Raw genomic sequence first — 21,863 nt, 5'->3', positions numbered from 1 at the left:
GCAGTCTGCAGTGGTGGGAGCCCAAGATTTACTGCCCAGACCTCTGCAGCTTTGTGAGGTCTGGGCACTCCAACACCAGCTGCCCCTCAGGCTGGGTAAGGAGGAGGCAGGAGTGGCTGGTAATCAGAGCATGGACTTCCTGATGCATGGAACATGGTCTGAAAAACCTCTGCTTGGCATGTGGCTCAGTTCTTAAATTTGGATTTCCTGATGAGATGGATATGCAGAAAGTCTCTGTGGTTCTGTAGGAAGAGCTCCACTGAAACTTGAAGTCATGAGCCCATATTGATGTTTTCCTGGGAGTACAAGTTATTAATCTAAAGTTAATGCAAGTTATAATAAAAATATGATTATCTCTCCTTTTCTCCCCCAGCATCCCCTAATTTGTAAAGACGGTTTTTGCATGTAAGGTGTTGGCTGATGTTACAGAATCACAGCAGTGCTTTGGTGACAGAAGTGTCCCCACTGACAGCAGCTGCCATCTCTACAGCTGCAGGCACGGAACAGGTAACTGAAAGAAGGGCCTAAAGGGAGGCTTTAGTTCTGTTACTCGGGTGCTTGTGTGACAATCCTGCTCACATGTGAAATTTAAAGCCATGACAAGAAGAGCTTGCACTACCCCACATCTAAAAGCACCACTTAACTCAGCAATGCTGGGAGGCAGGGCACTTGGCCCCTGAGGAGAGACAAAGCCTGCAGCACAGAACTTTTCCATTGGGAACAAGAAAAAACTTCCTTTCTGCTAAGTCACTGGAGACTTGTAAGGGTGCTCCCCAACAGCTCTGCACTGGAGGTTGACTACAGTGACCAGGGCCTCTGCCTGCAGCAGCTGGAATTTTTTCTGCAGGAGCGTAGGCCTCAGTTAAGAGCTGCTCCAGAGAGGCTGGGGGGGTTTCACCTTGCTGTTGGCCACAGTTGTAAGACTGGCTCCTGAATGTTAGCATTAAACACTGGTGCTGCAGAAATTCATGGTGCTCCCTTCAACAGCAAGGAATGACATGATTGTAACTCCTGTGGAAACAAAGTGGGCAAAAGATTATCCACACATCACTTGGCTGCTGTGCATCTGCAGTTGCATCCCTGTGGAGCAGTAGTTGTTCCACAGAGCCTACCTTACTCCTTCAGCACTCAGCCTTTTGAAACCCCCACTTTTCTTTAATTATAGACTTAGCTTGGTTACTCACAGGGGCTCACAGAGGAGTTAAAAGCTCCTAGCGTTCCCTTAGGATGAACACAGAGGATAATCAGGCTTTCTGCAACATCAGTGCTGCCTTGAAGCTCCTGTAACTGAAAAGGAAAAGGCACGGGACACTGCTCCCAGACCTGGAGGCAGCGGTACAGCTCATCCCTCAGCCAGGAGAGTGCCACTGGAGGGCAACCTCCCCACCACAATCCCTTCTCAAATACCCATCCCAGGGCAGAGCCAAGATGGAAGTGCTTGCTGGTGCCTGCTTTGGGATGCAGTGTTGTACACCCAAGTCAACAGAAATACTGTCTGAAAGAAACCAGAGTGGTTACAGCTGGGTACCAGGGGCTGAGCAGATACCTCATCCACCCGAGGACTTGCAGCCAAAGCAATTTCAGTGTCAATATCCACAGTGTTTCATCAGCACTGTGCTCTTGTACAGCCATGTTCTGACAAATCAGGAGGGCAGTGTTTTTCCTTTCCCCATACAATGTAACTCTTTGGGCCTTAAGCAAGAATTAAAAAGCAGGTTTTGAACTATCCAGGCCAGAATCTGTCTGTATATGGAAAGTGAAACACTGCAGAGGAATCTGCAACACCTTCTTTCCCCAGAGTAAAATAAAGTTTCTTGAAAGAGCAATTCATGGCAGAGCTCAGTTTATTTGATGACAGAAATAACCATAACTTTATACATTTAACACTAAATAAAAACAGCAGAATGTACAAATCTGATTCATTATGTACAGGAATTCACTTGGAATACTTAATGAATAGACACTTCTCATTAACTTTATTTAAAAAAAAAATCAAATACCAACTGCATATTTGCAGTCTGACTTTTGCAGTAGGGTAGTGAATGTCTTAAGTGCTGAAGTCCAAAGAAAAACATAAGGCAACCCCACACAGATGGGAACCGCAAAGCCAAGAGTGACACTCCTTACTTACCTCACACCGTTCTGAAAAGGTAAGGCACAGCATGTTAAGAAAGGGGTGCCACAACATTCAGCTTTGACATTCCTGGCTGATTCTCGCTTAGAAAACAACCTTCTGTTACTAGTTTGGTTGGTGGTTGTTTTAAAACAGCAGATCATTGAGTCAGTAAAAGTATTTTGACAGTGGATAAGAAAGCTCCAAAACTCAGATTGACTTTTGCTTCTTCCATAGGTTGGGCAAATAAATAAATGCACCAAAGATTAAACTAAGGTGCTGGTAATATTCTTTTTTGCAAGGTAACACACTAAATATACAAATAATGTTCTAGCACTATTTACAGCTATTTTTCCTTGAACACTTCTTCACTTTAGCAATACATAATTATTTTTAGGATACAAATATTGAAATAAGTTTTCAAGTTTATCTAGTGCTTTTAAATATTTTTCCATCATAATGGCAGTATTTTAATTTTAAGCAGGATGGCTATCTCCAGATTCTTTACCATACAAAAATTCAAGTTACAGCTAGCAGTAATTTTTTTTTAATATTCATTTTAGTTTTACTCCATTTGGTAATTAGAAAATAATACAATTGTAAAGGGGTGCAGGATATATAAATAACTACATTATTTCTCTGAAATTTTTGAAATAGGCATCTACAAATTAATTTGGATCCAAGACTCAAACATAAAAAATTTTCAACAACTGCTTATCTACAGAATTGCAAAGTATAAAAAGAACAGTCCATTCTGTAGCTTAGTAGACAGATATCCACATAGTTAAATAAGATGAAAAGTAGAAATACTAATTCAAATGAGGTGGTTACTTTGCCACAGGGTTTGCTGAAATTTTGTTCAGCGGATCTGTTTCACAGGTAGCAGAATTATATGCACGTCACTTTATTTATGAAATTTACCCTGCAATATTACAAGTTTATGGCTGCTCAGGTATCTTACTGCTGTCCAGGTTAGGAAATGTGATACCACTACAGACTGAGAAGAATTTAAAGACTACAGCTCTGAATGCTCACATGCAAAGGACTTTCAGCTTCCTTGGCAGACGTGCTGCTTGCTTAAAAAAGCCACGCAGCGACAAAGGAACCTACACTTGTACAGATTAAGGTGTGCCCTGTTCGTTTTATCGAACCAGGGACACAGAAACCTGGGCCAAGCCCAGCTGTCACTGACACTTACTTGCAGGAACACCCAGTAAGGATTTACCAGGTATCAACTGGTCCTAGAAGTATTTCTCTTAAAGCAGCAGTAATAAGGTCTTCTAGAGATTCTGGTAATTTTGAGACCATTTAATTTTTACCCCATCCTAAGATTTTCATATTTCCCTACCCTGATACTGTCATGTGTCCTACTTGGGAATTAGCAGGGCTCCTCCTTTCAATACAATACAAGACAACATCAGTCCATAACCACCTGGACTTCCTTAGTTCCTGAAAAACTGTGCCATTAGACCTTTTTCCTTTGACAGTTTCTTCATCAAATGTAAAGCAAAAACAGAAGCATCCCTCATGAGGCTGCCTGCGTTGGGTTCACACATCAGTGCTGGCAATAGCTTCCAAACAAACATGGAGCTAAATGTGGCTGTGCACAGAGGCTGCAGTGCAAACTCCTCCCTCACAAAGCAAAGGAGTTTACTTCTCTAAGTAGCCTCCCTGGGGTGGGCTGTCCTCTGGTCAACTTCAATTCACAACCATCTTGGAGAACCAGATCACAACCATCTACTTGCCCATTATCTATAAAACATTTTACAGCATTTTGCTGAACCTTGGACCAGCCACCCACATGCCTGGAATTTAAGTAAGTTCTTCAGAACTGGGATTCACTACCTACCAATGGTGCATTTGCCCAGAGAAAAAAGCTTCAGTTTTTCTGTATGCCACATGAAGCACAAGCCTACACAAAGCATTCTACCACCTCCCTTGTCTTGAGAGTAAACAGACAGCATTCAATACAGGAAATTTGCTCACAAACTTGATGAAATGCACATCAAAACAAACAAAAAAACTACCAATAGCTGTGCATTTCTAGTTTTTAGTGCAGCCTTTTTGTATGTTTTTCTTTTTCATTTTTCAAAGTTACAGTATGATACTTCATGACACAAAAACATAATTTTAACCTTTTTGTTTTGTTTAAAGTTACAGCCAGTATAGAAATCTTAGCTTTCAAAGCCTTGGCCCACACTGGAATATTGGTACTTTTTCCATCTAATGCATGGTACAGTATTCTGTCATCACAACATTCAGTACTGAGGATTTTGAGACCATTTAATTTTTACCCCATCCTAAGATTTTCATATTTCCCTACCCTGATACTGTCATGTGTCCTACTTGGGAATTAGCAGGGCTCCTCCTTTCAATACAATACAAGACCATTTGAAAACAGGCATCACTGAAAGCCTCAGATAGCCCATTTTACACTTGGCTCTCACAGATACACAACCTCACCCTTCTTGCTCTCTCATACACTAAATCGACTCTGTTGTTGTTACATGGGCCACTTCTACTTCGACAGTTTCAATGGCCTGCGTCACTTCAGCCATTTTCTGTCCTTGCTGTTGTGCCAGTACATAATTTACCACCTGCATGATGCTTTGGTCAGAAAGGGTGGAGACTGACGTGCACTCCTCAGTAGCTGCAACCGCTTCGATGGCTTCCAGCGTCTCTCCTGTCACCACCACAGTCTCGCCCTCGCCAGCGCCAAAGCTGATCTCGGTTTCTTGCTCCTGTATGTCTGAGGCTAAAATGCTGACGGCGTGTTCCACCTGCGTCCCCTGGTTGTGAAACTGCAGGGTGTCTTTTTCCAGCATGATTTTGCAGGGGATGTAGTCCCTGTGGAGCTTGGTCATGTGCTTGCGCAGGGTGCGCGCGTCGATGTAGGCCTCGTTGCACACGGGGCACACGTAGGGCCGCTCGCCCGTGTGCGTGCGCACGTGGCGCTTCAGGGAGCGCGCGTCCGCCCACGCCACGCCGCACGTCAGGCACTCGAAGGGCTTCACACCTGCAGGGCAGAGCAAGCAAAGGTCACAGCACTGGCCAGCAGCAGGAGCAGCAGCCACAGGGAGAACAGCAGGGTGGAGAACACAGCAATGCTGTGATGTTTGCCATGTAAGAAAGAGATCCCACACAATACTGTGATGTTCGCCATGTAAGAAAGAGATCCCACAGCAATATTGTGATGTTTGCCATGTAAGAAAGAGATCCCACACAATACTGTGATGTTTGCCATGTAAGAAAGAGATCCTGTGCACCATTTCTGTGTAACCATGTAATGCAAGCATAATGCTTTCAGTAGTTAAGATTCTTCACAAGTGCCCAGTCCAATCCAACACTTTACTTTAAAAAACTTTTCAAGATTCCTTTTAATGCAGTTTCTTCCTTACTTTAAGTGCACAATGCTTAATGGAATTCTGATAATTTTGATGCCTTTCTGAAGCCGTGTTTTTACTTCACAGAATTTGTCACTTTCTTTTCTAGTCATCCTTTGCTTCTGTCAATCCTTCTGTACACCTACAGCTTTACCCTGCTCTTCACTGCATATGTTCAAATACAGCATCTGATGTTTGTATGATCTTATTTTCCTTCATAACATCTGAGTTCTGTGGTGGTGACAAACACCATCTCACTACTGGCTTTTCCTCTGTGACAGCTACTGTAAATTTAGGCTAGGTACCTACTACAGGACACTTCCTCTGTTTAGAAACAAATGCAAAATCTCTATTTCAATAGTTAGACAGCTGTCAGATTTACTCTTAAGAGCTCTTAAAAAGGAGACATGCTTCAAAAAAAAGTAGGTTTTGCAGTATGACAGGAGAATATAGATTCCCAACATGGCTGAAAGAACCAAATAGTCAAAAACCAATTTCATATTTTACATCTAAAGTAAAAATGCCCATAATTCTTTAACAAAAAAAAAAAGTTTCATATTTTCTCCAAACATCATACAATTTATCACTTGTCATAAATTAGGAAGTTGATAAATTTCCAACATTGGTCTTTTTTTTGTTTCTATATTTAGGCCAATCATTCTCCTATCTGAAGAGTACTTTGTTAACTGTGTGTGCCTTTGAAAATGGAGAATGTTTTAGTGCATCAAATTCTTTGCCAGATTTACCCCTCTTATTCACTTCTAAAAATGTTCCTCTTCTATTCAGGTACAGAGGACAAATTGGCATAGTCCCTGTGTGTGACTGGAGCTTTAGAAAGACCCCAGCAATTTCTGGGAATCACTGACAGCAAGTTACCAAACCAGGATTCACATAGAACTGGAGAATCTGTAAAAACTCTTCCATGTTTTGCCAGACAGGATACACAGACTCAAAGAAACAATTACCCCCTTACACATTGTGTTTTTAGGGCTTGAGAGATGTAATGACTATTTGTGTTCTACATACCTTCATGATTGTTCATGTGTCTCCTATATTCCCGGAGCTGTGTGAATTTTCTTCCACAGTGCTCGCAAACTCGTTCCAGATTTTGTTTTGCTCTTCCTTTTTTACCATGTGTGGCTTTCTTTACATGTCTTCTGTACAAAGCTTTCTCATAAAATTCTTTTCCACATACATTACACCTAAAATGTGTTAATGTGAAAAATCTGTTAAAACCATTATTGTACACCTGTGTTTTAACCCAAAATGCACTTTATTTACAGTAGGCAAACTTTAAGGGCAATACTGTCTTATATGGTAAGTAGTTCCATAATTAGAAGTAATATTGTTGGACTGAACTACCTTTCCTCTTATTCACAGCCACAAAGCTTCCACTTACATTTCTAGAGACGTGAGATCACACAAGTTTCTAACTTCACTGATTGTATTTATCCTCTTATGACTTCATGTCTTAGTTCCAGCACCATGTCCCAGCTTAGCAGCCAACCCATGCTATGTAAAGCCACCCATTCATCCTCAGGCACTCAAGCCCCAGTCACCATCAATCCATTGGTACTTAAGTGGACTGGGCAGTGCCTTGTATCTCCATAGCCTCACTTTGATTAGCACCTTTCAGTTGTTAAATTAATTTCCTCTTACCTATAAGGGTCTGTGACAGAATGAGACTTTACATGAGAATACCAGTCTTTCTTCCAGCTGTAACATTTTCCACAGAACTGACACTGAAATGGTTTCACACCTAAATGTTTATTCATATGCTGCCGAAGGTCCCGAGCTTCATAGAAACTCTTGTCACACCTGTAACAGCAAATGTTTTAGCATCCCATACAAGAAAGGCATTGATTTCAAAGGCACTGGAACCCTCTTCTTTAATAGCAACTCAAGATTGAGAACACCTACTGTATCATCAGTATTTATTTAAAACACAATCCCACAATATTCTTTCTGCAGTTTTAATGGTGAATATTCAAAGGCAAACCAACTGGGAGACATCAGAAATTTGTAATATACCATATGAACATATGAGGACAGTAACAGCTGCTTCTTTCCTTAACCAAAGAGGACTGACACAAAGATAACTGGAAATAGTTGTTTTTAATGCTCAAATGTAGGGTTTTTTTAGAAAATAAAAACCCCCAAATTCATAATCCTGCAAGAAAGCATCTGAAAGTATCAATACTCATTCTTTAGCTTGCTGCTTGTACACATCTTAACGCAGGCTAACTTATGGTTTTCCTTCACTTATGCTTTGCCATAGTTGGACTATACAGCTCCTCTTGGTATGAAGGCTACAGAATTTGGTCTAATCAAAAACATGATTTCTCCCTTTGAAAGAAATTCTGCTGCTCATCTCTGTCTCTTCCTCATGTAACAACAAACAGCTGCATGACTTAAGAAAGGACAGAGGCAGAGCAATGCCAGCAAGCAAAGGTGGGTGATTCAACGTCTACAGGATCAACCACTGGAATGAGGGAATGTGAAAATGAGAAAAGCTTCCATACAGCAAAAAAACATTTGATATTACATTGCCTGAATAATGGGCATTCTGGAGAGAAAAAAAGTTGACTTTGCTTTTGAGGGAGGGGAAAAAAAAAGAAGTAACAATCCTTGAGCCACAGTACCAACCTCCTCCTCCTCCTAGGCGGGAAAGTCTCACCACTCCAGTTCAAATGGGGCTCTCAGGGATCCTCAGTTTGCACATTCATATAAAATAGCACCAGAAAGACCCCTCAGGGGCTTGAATGGGGTTGGCACTTGGTGCTCTTTCCCCAAGGACTATGTATGTGGAAAAGCCATTCGAGAAGTAAAAAACTCAAGCAACCACCATACACTGTCATGCATTACTGCAGTTTAATCAAACACATACTTCACTGCAAAACTTCCAGGAACATTTTGGGAAAATAATTCATGGTCAGCTTTGCTCAACTGGGCCAGAAGTTCAGACTGAAGCCTGACAGGGAGGTTTCCATTCCAAGCCACCAAACTAAAAACTGAAGTCTGGTTATTGCTTAGTGAAGCTCTCTAAACCACCAGTGACAACATGTATTATATCCTTAGCAGAGACATTTGCTGGAGAAGCAGCAAGGACTGTGTCTGTTTTGAAGAAGCTGGGGAGTCAAAATATCTTCTCTGTCAAGGTGACCTCTTGCATCCATGGCCCTACTGCCTTTGAGTAAAAAAAATTTGTTTTATAAATATATGTCACCTTCAAAACTAAAACTCCCTTCCATAGTATATTTCATGAAACAGTGTCTGTGCACCCTATTAGCTCTGTTCTTTTTATTTTTAGAATTAATGCTTTTAGTATTAAAAAATCACTAAATAAAAACACTGTTGGCAGAACTGAAGTAAGTTTTCGTAATTTAGAAAATATTATTTTTGCTAGTATGCAGCAGCACTGAGATAATTTAAACAATTTCTTTAGATTATTACTTTCTTTAAAACCTTGAGTTGCTACAGGCAATCATATAAATTGTACCACTCCTCTTAATATCTGACAGAGCTTCCCAGACACCTCATTGTGAGTTCCAAAATTAAACAATATTTGTCCTTCTGCAGGGCACTTGAAAGGTTCCCTATAGTCCGCTTGGTCATGGAAGTAGTATCCATGTTTTGCTAATGCACTAAGATCACACTTTCCAGTTACAGTTTCTGCTTTGCTAAAGTCCACAGTGCTGTCATGTAAATAGTAATAAATGCCATTAAGAATAAAAACAAATGTCACTTATTGCAGTATTTAAGTGGTCATATATGTTTTATAATCAAGAGAACTGCAACAGTCAGTGAGTCTCAGTTTGCAATGTTCCTAAACAGCCACGTTTCAGCAAACACTGAACACAAGTGCTGGACATTGCAGACTCTGCAGCTTCAAATCCAGCTGAAATCCACTATCACACTACAAGAGGGCAAAACCAGGCTGAAGGCCCTTGGCCTCTTACAACCTTACACTCTTTTATCTGTCCTACAAAAAAGCTGTATACCCACACAGCTACTGATTGTAGCACCAATTACAGTGCAAAGTCATTAGAGAAGAGCTGCAAGAAACTAGGGCTAGGTAACAGCTTAAAACCAAGCCTTTGCTCTCCAGCACATGTATTCACAAAAATGCATTTTTATTCTCACACTTTCCAAGTCCCATCCCAGGCCAGTGGAACAGTTTTATCCTGCAACAAGGAGCTTTTAATCTTGAAAATGACTGGGATCATTAATACCAAGAAAAAGCCCACCAAAACCACCCATCACCTGACTTACTGAGTACACTGATATCCACGAACTTCAGGCTTTGGCTGATGTTTCTTTATGTGTTTACTGAGTCCTGATGCCCTGTGGAAAGATTTTCCGCAGATGGAGCAAAGATATTTGGATTCTCCTAGCAAAAACAAAACAAAACACGTTACCAAGCCATGCCTCCATTTCTCTGGAGTGCTTTATGAGACAGGTTTTTAATTCGTATATAACTTACCTTAAGAAATCAGAGCAGTACTACAAAGTGAAGTTTGTTTAATTACACACTGATGGAATTTTTAAATGTGTTTTGTATGTGTCAATGTAATAATGGACAAGGGGGGAGTAGCAACTCTAAATTAGTTTATTTCATGTTTTTAAACACAGGTACATTGCTGCAACTATGATTTAGCGAGGAAAACTGAGCAGCCTAAAAACCTGCCTTTTTGTGTGAAAAAAACCACAAGTGCCTGTGCTTATGTATTATGCAACTTCTTCAGAAACACAGTATTGCTTATGGACTACTGCTGGTATCTTGCATTTGTGGAAAAACACCTTAAAATAAAAGTTTTTGCTCTATTTCTCTATTTCATCAACACAGGAGTGATGACTACCAATACAAATTCCTTAATTTCAAGAACAAATTATCCTGAGTATCTCTCTTGATTCTGCTCAGCCCAGAAAACCAGAAACACAGACAACCTTTACAAATTACAATTTTAAAACTCTGCTTGTATTGAATTATTATATTGCCATCTTTCACATGCTAAGATCTTTGAAGACACTAGGCTTTACAAAATGTCAGTATTAGTACAGAACACCTTGTAAAACATATATGGAGATTCTGAGAGATTTAACTTAGCATGTTTTCCTGTAAAAGGACAGGCTGGGAGATGAAGTGCATTAGAACATTCCAGCCTATTGCCTATTTCTTGTTGAATTGACACGATACAGTCATTAAATACGTACATAAAACCACAGGACAGATGAACCACAATTCCCCATTCTTGTATAGAACATTTGCATAATAACACTAAACTATGGTTTAGCCCCAGAAAACAACTACTTACCTCTATCTCAGCTGCCTGACCAGAAGAAAAAGAACAAACTACCATTTATTTTTAAACAGTTTCTCTTGACACTGAAGAACAACATTTAAGTTCAGCAGCATAAAATATCCAAGCAAAGGAAAAGGATTCCCCCTCTCATCACTTACCTGTATGAATGCTCATGTGCTCCTGAAGACTTCTTTTTGTGACAAACGACTTTTCACACAAGTCACACTTGAACTGTTTCTGTACTTCATGGAGAGCTAAGTGCATTTTCAATCCATGCTTATACGTAAAGGTCTTTCCACAAACCTAAAAAAATCCACACGTGGTGGACAAATAAAACTAATTATGTAATAGGTGTTTAACTTCAAACAGAACAAAACCTCCTGTATTTCTTGGGAACTAGGATGGCCAAGCCTGTGATTTTGCACCAGTGACAGAACTGGTCTATTAAAAAAAAAAGGAATAATCGAAGGAAGATATTCTTCTAGACACAAGAATATGAACTTGCACAACTCATATTCATTCTAGTTTTCTCACTCTTGGACTGCAAGCAATTTCATCATGAACGTTACACTAGTTTTCCCTATTGAAATGACCAAGATTAACATAAACTTTAGGCAGAGCATCAATACCAAAATATTGGTAATAGAGAACATTACAAATCCGATTAGAGAGCAAAAGGACTTTACCTTGCATGCATGGGGTTTGACACCTGTATGTTTAAGCATATGTATTCTGAGGGAATAGAGCTTGGGCAGAGTTCTCCCACAGATGTCACACACGAATTCCCGTTTGGTCCTCCCTTTCACCGAGGTCACGCCGGTCCCCTCGGCACCCCCGGCTGCAGCGCTGGCTTCCGTCTTCCGCGTGTGCCGCACCAGGTGTGCCCGCAGGGAGGCGCCGTACTGGAATTCCTTCTTACACAGCTGGGACAGAAAATATTACAACGGCACTTTGCATGTAACACTCAGAATTATTAAAAAAAACAAACAGAAGTAATCAAATGTTTTAAGTACAGTAATACGATGAGTTAAATCCATAATCCAACTCCTGAGGTTAATGAATAGTTGTAAATTTTTATTTTATGGCCACTGACAGAACCACTGATCACTACCCAGTGAGATTAACTTCCAGTCTAGACTAGACACAAATTTACTGGCAGGGTTAAAAGCAAATCTCATGCTAGCACTGTCCTGAGCAGTAAGTCACAAACTATGGTCAGGCCATGTGGCTGCACTCCATTCTACCTCACCCCATCCAGATCAAGGCTATATCCAACTCTGAAATTGGTAACTAAAATAAATATATATACCAAAAAAGGCAACAAATATAATTACTAATATAATTACAGAATTAATTTTCATAAGGAGAAAGATTTACACAGAAAAAAAACCAAACCCAACCCCTCAACTTACTGGGCATTTATATTCTTTAGATCTTTCGTGTTTCAGTGTGTGCATTATAAGTGCATAGCGCCGCTGGAACACCATTCCACAGTCAGTGCATTTGTGCTGTGCTTCCACTTCGTTATTTTCCGTGGTCTCTCTTTTGGGCTGTTTCATTTTTTTTCCTCTTTGTACCAGCTTCATGGCAACCTAAGTTGGAAAAACAGAACCTATTAATGAATTTTACTGCATTGTACTTCATACCTCATCTGAAAGTTTGTATTAAAAGTTGATGTTCTCTTTTTCTGTAATACACCTTAATTTTGCTCAGCTGACTTAGCTACTTGAAAGTTACCTTGTTTCAGTTCACTACAAAACTACAGATCTCAAAGTGAGTGAAAAACCATTCTTTTTTAAAACCATAAACTTACTATGATGATGGTCACACAGTGACTTACCAGTTCAGGGACAATGAACTCTCCAGCCCTGAGTGACTGCCTAAGTGACAGCTATGGGATAGTTACAGAAAAACCACAGAGTACTGCCAGTCAGGATTTCTATGAAGCTGAGAGCATTCCAGCTTTCCTAGAGATTTTTATCTAGGAATAAGGCATATGGGGTTTTTTTAGGTGGTATTGGCAGTGCTAGCTGGAACTGATAAATCTCATCTTCCCTTGTAGAAACTTGCTGCCAAATTTTTTAGAAATCAAATTCTAAGTGATCAGGTTGAAATGTCCTGTGTCAGGTGTGTCCCCTTTGGGTTCCTAAGAATAAGGCAAGGGAAGGAAGTACAGGCATCCCAATTTCTTCATCCTGTTCTCCCAACTGTTGTAGACAGGTAGAAGAATTATAAAAGAAAGGCCTTATGAAACCAAGGCCTCACTTTGCAAAATTACCAAAGCTGCCTTGTCACCTCTAAGTGCAGCTATCAAGCAGTTTGCAAGTTCCCATATGAAGCCATTTTGAGAATGAGACATTTGTTAACATAACAATCTACTCTGAGGGTGAAAAACAAATGCACCTACAATAGCAAGGGATTTGTCCAATGAGAATCAGCAGAAAAAGTATGTAAACAATCCAAGAATAGAGATTTGATAGACAAGTAAAATACTATTTAGTAACCAATAAATTAGGTGGCAAGAAAACTACTAACCAACGGGAGTCAAACACAAGGTCTATGAAAACTGTATAAAATAAGTTACGTGAATAAAGATTCAGCTCTTCCCACATTAAGAAAATGGAGTCTTGCATGACTTATTATTCTGATACTCAACAAATGAGGTATCTAGCAGTTTTTGAAAACATGCCAGCCCTTCCATGCCTCTGAAAACCAAACTGAAACTCAACTTTTTAATGTGTTTTTAAAAATTTTCCTGTTGCTCTGAAAACTTATGCAAACTTGGCTAAATTGTGAAGCCAAAAAAATAATTTTATCCAGTACATGATTAGTAAGAGCTAGGAAAAGAATTAATTCCTACAAAGCACACCTCATCCCCTATATCTCCGTGCCAGGTGCAAGTACTGTAATTTAAACCAGAAGCATTTTTCCTGCAATCTCTTTCCCGTTATTCTCCCAGCATCAAAATTGGGAACTCAGGAGAGTGTCTCCTTCCCAAAGCTTATACGACATCCCATGCCAGAGGGGGAGTTAAGGGATGCACAAAACACTAAAGGCTACAATACAAGTTAGGAAAGCAGAAACCTACTCCTGAGCCCAATCCTGAGCAATCATCCAAACTAATTTCTTTTTTCCGTAGGTCTGTGTACTTCATCTGTCAAGGAGCTGGATTTAAAAACTGCAAGCATTCTAAGGACCTTCAGTATGGAGGAATACTGATGTCAAGTCAATACCTTTGGGATTTTTTTTGCCCAACTGTCACAGCTTAGAAATTACTCTGGTAACTACAAGGTCTAATGACAGACAGAATACCTGCTGCACTGCAGATTTAGGATTTGTCTTTCTGTTCTGCAGTTTTTTTTCAATTCCTTTATGCAGCCTGATGTATCCCCCCTCAGTGACAGAACGCTGGCGAAGCTTGCTTTTGTAAGTATCATCCTGGCCGGAAGCAAGGCTCTCTGGCTGGGAAATGGAGCTACTCTGCTCGTCACTTTTTTGCTTGAGTGTCTCTGAGGAGTCTTCAGAAGCAGAGTCCACCTGTGCTTTATCACTCTGATTTTGAACTGTCTCAGTTTCCCTTTGGCTCTCTGTGTCCATGGCTTCCACAGCCGATGGCTCGGTGCTGAGTCTGTTGTAGAGGCTGTTTGAAATGCTCTCCACCAGCTGGATCTTGATGTAATTTTCAGTTGTTTCACACCGTTCCACAGGCTTGGAAGGATCACCTGCAGTGGCCTCTGGAGGCTCTGGGTGCAGGAGGTCAGGCTGGGGTGCTGCTGCCTCCTCTGTCCCAGCAGAGGAAGGAGCTCCATTCACAGCTACTGGCACTTCACTGGCTATGAGTTTAGGTTGCTCAACACCATCCACAGGCTGCACCTGCACTTCAGCCTGCTCTGCTAGATTTTGTGTTGACTCTACTGTTTGAATATCTCCCTTTTGGTACACTGTAATTTGTTTCTCTTCCATCTGTTTGTGCACATTCTCACAGATTTCAAGGACCTCTGACATGAAGAGATGCCGGGCGAGCATGGCCACTTCTGCCATGCTACAGAAGTCAAATGTTAATTCTGAAGTATAAGCAAATTCCAGTAAAGGCAGGAAACTGGACTTGCAGAAACCTACCAGAAATAAAACAAGATATTAGAGCAAATAATGATGACCTGAAATTACCCTAAAAGATCCCATGATGAATACAACAGTTCACCTTTGATACAGTTAAGCCTGAAATTTAGAGCAAAACACACTTGGAAATAACAAGCCCATCACTGACACTCAATTAATTGTCATTTACACTACAGCTTCCTCCTCATGTAGTTTCTACGTGTGGCTAAGCTCAGACAACTTTTCCAATAACTAAGTAGTACTTAAAGAGTTTCACAATAAAATTCTTTGAGGAATATTTCAAGATGCTGGGAGAGCCACAATACTTTTGGAGGAGATCAACTGAACCAAAGTCTTTCTGGATCTGCTACATTCAGAAGGTACTCAGGTCTTAAGTAACAAGTGATGTGGCAGAAAAATAAGGAAGTAGCTATTAAAAACAATAAAAATATGGATATACAGATAGAAATGCTGAAATATAAGAATTTGGTACAACTGCCACAGTTGCATAAATAATAAATCAAATATTTAATGTGGGGAACCTTCTGGGCCATCCTATTAGAAAATCATTGTTCATGCATGCCTATTATTCATGCAGACAGTTAATGAATGAGCAAGCAATGCAGAAGTCATATGTTCTGTACACTACTCTTCATCACTACAAAGCTATTTTTAGAACATGTATTTTGGCTCCTGTCTTTCATATACCAGGTTTGGGAAATAAGCAGACATGTATATTTCTGCTTCACAGAAATAAGAAGCAATATAGCATTTGTTAAGCTAAACAACTCTCCAAGCAGCTTGTCAACATCCCTGCTTGATGTACTCAAGCATTTGATTTTGTTCCCTTTTTAACGTTTGTGACTAATACAAGGAGGAAACACACCTAAGCAAGGTAAAAGTCCATCAAAAGCTTCTCAGAAATTTTAAGATTAAATACCACAGTCCATGGAAAATCATATTAGGCAAAAATCAGAGTGATCACTTTTGCATTATGATCCACACAAAATACTTTTAGATTAAAACAGAGAAAAAAGCAAGATAAAAATGTGGTTGTCTTCAACACTCAAGAAAGACTGAATTAAATACTGTACACCTTAGGATATTAAGATTTCTAGCTTTGAAACCCACAGCAATTCACCTGACAGATCCACTACAGCTTCATGACTAGTGACAGCTCCCTTTTCAATGAAGAGCTCTCGGAAGTACTCGCTGTTGGCTGCCAAGACAGATTTGTGAGCTTTGTACTCCTCTCCTTCAATCAGCAAAGTCACATCACAGAACTGATTGGAAAGCCTCTGCTGATTCAGTTGGTTTAAGACTGACAGACAATGTTTGGAAGATGACTGCTTCACAAGGCCCTTACTGTCAACCTGTCATAAACAACATTTGAGAACTTCATTACATTTAGATTGTGCCTTTTTAAGCATTCACATTGAAACACAGAAAAGGATTATTTTCTGCAACCATACAATTAGTTCAAGCCTGTAGAATATAGAGCTTATCTTTACTATTGTTTTCTTTCTTTAAGTTTCACTCTCCCTCCAAACACAATTAAAACAGACTGGAAAAACGGGAAGACACATTCAAAAAGCTCTTTGACTGTATTTTTCTATGCTACAGTCTGAAAAAGTTTAGAAATACAAATGTCTTTATGTGCATGTGAGCCTGTAGTTATGAACAAGAATTTTATATATCAGTATAGCATCATTTATTAAGGAAAATACATAGAGTCCATAAGAATCTTGTATGTGATGGTAATTGTAAGCAATGGCAATTTTGCCATTAATTTTATCTTAGATTCTATATGCATAATATATAGCGTGATTTTATTTCCCAGCAATGATGTCCTATAATTAATTTCATGACATATACACCAGTATCCCATTTCTACACATTCAATGTCTTTGGCAAAAAGCATAGTCTTATTGTTACAAGATTATCACAACAATGGAAAAGAAGTCCATGACCAAGAATGCAGTAATAGAAAATGCAAATCCATTCAGATGTAAACAATGGTACTTACAAACACAAGCTCGTGCTTTGCTATTGGTTTCTTCTTCACAGGCTTTGGAGATGCTGCTGGGATTGATGCTGTGTTACTCAATTCATCATCTGTTTCATTACTGTCTTCATGAGATTTTGCATCCAGTCCTAACTCCTCCAGCATTTCAGAAGGATCTGAGAGAGATCTAGAGCGGTCTAGCTTTTCCTGGCACTTGCTGCATTCTTTAATGTAATCTTTAACCTGCTTAAGAATACCTAAAAAAATTCATGGAGCTTGATTAGGTTTCTAATCTTAATTCAATTTACTATAAACAAATAACTATGTAGAAGATTAGCTAAACATCAATAATTAATAATCAAAAATATTACATACTAACCAAGAAAAATAAAGTCAGTCCCCTACACTGTCCTCTCTGATGCAATATTACCACCACACCATTGCATGATATTGTCTCTACTGCTAATTTGAGAGAGAACATTTAGAATGTCACTACATGAAGCAAACCCTCCTAGAAAGACTATTAAGGCAAAAAAAAAAAAAAAGGTATTTAGACATTTAGTCTCATCGTCCCACATCAATGACAAATGTAATATAACCCTGTATTTAGCCCACACAAATGGCTTGTTCCTCCTGAGGAGGACAAAAATTGGAAGGCTCACTCATGAGCTTTTGCAAAATTGGGATCAACTGTGCTACATGCAATGACGCTGATAGGTGCTATTAACACTGATTTAAATCAATTGCTTATGATTTTGGAATTTAAATAAATCAATTTCTCACCAGTACTTTAACCGGTGTAACCAAATATAAATGACAGACCCGAGGAAATAGCCTGAATTTGTGTCAGGGGAGGGTTAGGTAGGATTTTAGGAACAGGTTCTTCACCCAGAGGGTGGCTGGGCCCTGGAACAGGCTCCCCAAGGAAGCAGTCACAGCACCAAGCCTGACAGTGTTCAAGCAGTGTTTGGACAGTGCTCTCAGGAATGACTCTTGTGACTTTTGGGGATGGTCCCATGCAAGGCCAGGAGTTATATTCAGTGATCCTTGTGGGTCCCTTCCAACCCAGCACATTCTGCAATTCTGTAAATAATTTCAGATACTCAACAGGTCCTAAGCTCAGGGTCCCCTTCTGGATCCCAAGGCATTTCCCATGCATGGCTTTCAATCCAAATTTGTTCTCTTCACTAGAACAATATAAAAGCATATACAGCAGCTGGGCCTCTATAGTTTAAAATCCAGCACAGCTCAAAACTTTCCTGACACAGACTTAGACTTGCTTGCTCACATCTCCTCAGGTACTTAATGATAGTGCAAGTCATGCTCTATCTCTGCAAGGATCAGGAAAACAGAGACTTAAGGCAACCTGAGATATTAATGCCCATTTCAACAATTTGTACATCTCCCTGATTTAATGTGAAATAGAAGGAGATCTCTGGTCTGCAAATCACATCCCTAACACCCCTCCTGGCCCCTGAGGCATTCTCCAGCCCATGGCCTTGCAGTCACAGAACACACGCCAGGCTGATGTCCATCCCAGGCTGACAGCTGGGCTAAAGCTGCTGTCCATAGCAGCCAGAGAATACTGTAATGGCAGGGAAAACACTGTTTTAAGGGAGACACATGTAAGAAACATAAAACTTGAACTGAAAGCATGGAATGAATTTTAGTATTCTCAGTGTAAGAGAAGCAAGAAGATTTAGGGTGTGCAAATAAAGGTGACCAATAAGATCAAAAGAGCACAGAATGTCTTCTCCTGACAAACAGAAGCTACCCTGAGACCCATGGAGGAAGTTTCCAGCACAGGATGAGAGTAGATGCCAGAACAGTAGAATGGTGGGCAGACAATGAGACTGCAGATAAAGGCAAGGAAACCACCATCCAGAATGGGTATATCAGCTTTGATATATCCTTTCTTCACATGAAAAGATCTTCAAGTCATTGAGATCTGGACTGGAGGGACTGGCTGCAGCTAAAGCAAAATCCCTCTAACTGAAAATAGGGAAAACTAAAGCTGGAATTACAGACTTGCTGGTGGATGAAGAGAGCAGAACAAGAGAAGCAATACAGACACACACTGGGCCTATGGCAAGTGAAAAGCAGGCTATTTGTTTAATGGATACCTAATGGATACCAAATCCAAAGGGAACAAGATATCAAGTCATTCCCTCAGGCAAAAGGAAGTCCCAATTGGGAATTACTGCCGTTCAGGCAATATCATTTGTAACAGCTGTGGCATCACTCAGGAGCCAGCTGAGAATTAATCTGGTCTTTTCAGACTAATCAGCTTCCCATTGCAAGTAAGAGACAAATAAAACTATGAGTGCCAGGACTGCCACCACTGGCAGCTGTAGTAGTTTAACATGAACACCAGTACATGCATGAATGAGGTCCAAAGCTAACCCAGCCCATGCGGGCCGGACTGTCACCCTATCCCAAGGGCACAGTTGAGATGTCACTGTCTTACCTGGGCTGTGTGCAGTATCTGGAGGGGACAGCTGTACTCTGTGTTTGCAGATATTCAAGGTGCCACCACCAGAGGAGAAGCCCTGGACAATTTGCCGACCAAGAGGTACCGTGCAGAGCGAGCCCTGCCTCTCGGGGTGTGACACAATGGCACTGCCCACAGAGCACGCGCTCGAGGTGGCGTGTTTAAAGGCACCGGTCACTCGGCAAGTGACAGTCCCCTCCTGCTCCCGCCAGGGAGGGCACAAGGACATCCCTCCAGCAGAAGGGAGACATGGAACTCCTAGAGCAGGTACAGGAGGGCAGCAAAGATAATTAAGGGACTGAATCATCCCTTTTACAAGGAACGGCTGAGGGAACTGCGCCCCGTCAGCCTTGAGACGAGACGACTGACAAGGGACCGCATCAATGTGTATAAATAACTAAACAGAGGTGCCAGGAGCATGGAGCAAGGTCCTGGTGATGCCAGGCAATGGCACAAGAGGAAACGAGCAGAAAGAAACTAATGCACGGGAAGTTCCACGTGAACACGAGTTAAATTTGTAAAGGTGACTGTGCGCCGGCACGGGCTGCCCCAGAGGCTCTGAGTCTCCACCGGGGCAGACACTCAAGAACCGTCTGGACGCGGTCCTGTGCCATGCCTGGATGACCCTGGGACCCGCCGCGTCCCTTCCGGCCGCGGTTCGGTATCTCGGTACCCAGCAGCCGCCCCCGCCCCGGCGCTCACCTCTCCACCAGTACTTCTGCGAGAGCCCCTGCCAGGTCTGCAGCCGGGTGCGGTGCGCGCCGTCGGGCGCCAGGTGCGCGGCGCGGATGAGGCGGGCGCGGCGCTCGGCCTGCAGCACCACCTCCAGCTCGGCGAAGCGCTGCTGGTCGCGCTGCCGCCGCTGGTAGTACAGGGTGCCCCCGCGCACCACGTAGCAGGCGGCGGCCTTGCGGATCTTCCGCTTGGCGTTGCCCTCCGTGCCCGGCGCGTACGGCTCCCGCTCGTTCGTCAGGTACCGCAGGATGGCCAGGTAGCTCTCCTCGCTGGACATCGCGCGGCAAGGGCGCGGGAGCCGCCCCCGCGCCCCGGCTGCGGAGGAGCCTCCCGGGATAAGGGGAGGGGGGTCGGGATCGGCCCGGCCCGGCCCGGCGGGAGCCGCGCCCGGGGGGGGAACTGCAGTGTCGCGGCCCGCGGCGGCGGGAGGGAGGGAGAAGCTCGGGCAGCAGCGGCGGCGGAAAGACAAAATGGCTGCTGCACAAGCGGAAGTGAGGTGGGGCCGCGCACGCGCAAGAGGGCCCGGGAAGGGGCGGGGGCGCGGGGGAGCGCCCGGGGGAGCGGGGCCGCCATCTTGGAACCGGGCAGAGGAGAGCCCGGGCGCAAGGCCGGGGCCGCCATGTTGGAGCCGGGCAAAGCCTCCAGCGGGGCGCGGCCGTGGGGGCGGGAGCCGGGGACGCTCCCGAGGGAATCCCAGCGCAGCCCCGGCTCCGAAACTGAAGCGGCTTCCGCTCCAGAGCCGCCTCAGGGTAGAGCTGCGAGGGGAGTAGCGGGGTCATTCGTGCCCATCAGGAGCAGGAGCAGCACCAGCGCGGGCGGGGCAGCCCCGCCTCGGGGCTCGATGCGCGCTGTGTTGTCAGAGGCAAGAAAGAAAATGCGTTCGAAGTGAACTGCGCGTTTTGCTGGTCCGAGCTCTGCGCTGGCTTTCACACCCGTAACAGACACGCGAGGCGGGAGCTGGGGGCTGCCGTGCCCGGGACAGCGCAGCAGCAGCAGCAGCGACGCTTCCCCTGCCTCGGTACCTGCGGGACCCACCTGGAGCAGGGAGCCCCAAACACCGGGATACCGACCTGAGGGAGCGGGACCGGCCAAAGGCGCTGCTTATATAGAAAAAGGGTTCTGTATTTAGGTTTTCGGTTTATTTTAATAATGGTAGTGATGGAATGCTGGAACAGGTGGCCCTAGGAGGTTGTGGAATCTCTGTCCTTGGAGTTGTGTTCAAGACTCAGCTGGATACTAAGCAATCTCATCTAAACAGACACGTTTTGGACAAAAGCTGGAGTGGATGTCCTCTGGAGGTCCTTTTTAACCGAAATTATTTTGTGGGTCTGTGACAAACTTAGGTACTCAATTTCTTCTGACAAATACTTGATAGAGGATCAATTACATTACATTAGGTAAACACAAGGGCTTATATTAAATTCCGTAATTCATTCTATTACATCCATGTTTGAGGTGAATAAAGTGCTGTTACACCTTGCTCTGAACAGCTTGTCTCACCCAGTGCATAGCTTGTAAGAGGAGTAGCCTGATGGGCTGTTATTCTTTACTTCTCACCCTATCAGTCAGAATTCAGGAACAAATATCAAGGCAGAGTAATTGTGAAGCACTTCTGTGCACCACTGCAGTGACACCAGGCAGCCAAAGCCTGCAAACTTCAAAGCATTAACAAATAATAACTCATTAATTAGTCATATCTGCCAATCAGTTTCTATATATATCATTAATGATATTT

At 42.4% G+C, this 21,863-nt stretch overlaps 1 protein-coding gene across 1 annotated transcript; it reads right to left on the bottom strand.

The window, feature by feature from the left end:
* Positions 1-1,829: 1,829 nt before the first annotated feature.
* Positions 1,830-20,592, bottom strand: ZBTB11 (zinc finger and BTB domain containing 11). The gene is made up of 11 exons (XM_030954083.1): positions 20,096-20,592; positions 16,924-17,159; positions 16,039-16,270; positions 14,112-14,914; positions 12,212-12,391; positions 11,486-11,722; positions 10,958-11,102; positions 9,769-9,886; positions 7,156-7,314; positions 6,523-6,698; positions 1,830-5,129 (listed from the first exon to the last, which is right to left on the bottom strand). Exons 1-11 carry the CDS (start codon positions 20,403-20,405, stop codon positions 4,597-4,599), a joined length of 3,129 nt encoding a protein of 1,042 aa, XP_030809943.1. The 5' UTR covers positions 20,406-20,592; the 3' UTR covers positions 1,830-4,596.
* Between the last annotated feature and the right edge of the window lie 1,271 nt (positions 20,593-21,863).

This window comes from Camarhynchus parvulus, chromosome 1 (genome assembly GCF_901933205.1).
Source record: "Camarhynchus parvulus chromosome 1, STF_HiC, whole genome shotgun sequence".
Taxonomy (NCBI): Eukaryota; Metazoa; Chordata; class Aves; order Passeriformes; family Thraupidae; genus Camarhynchus; species Camarhynchus parvulus.
This window is presented reverse-complemented; position numbering and strand designations above follow the sequence as displayed.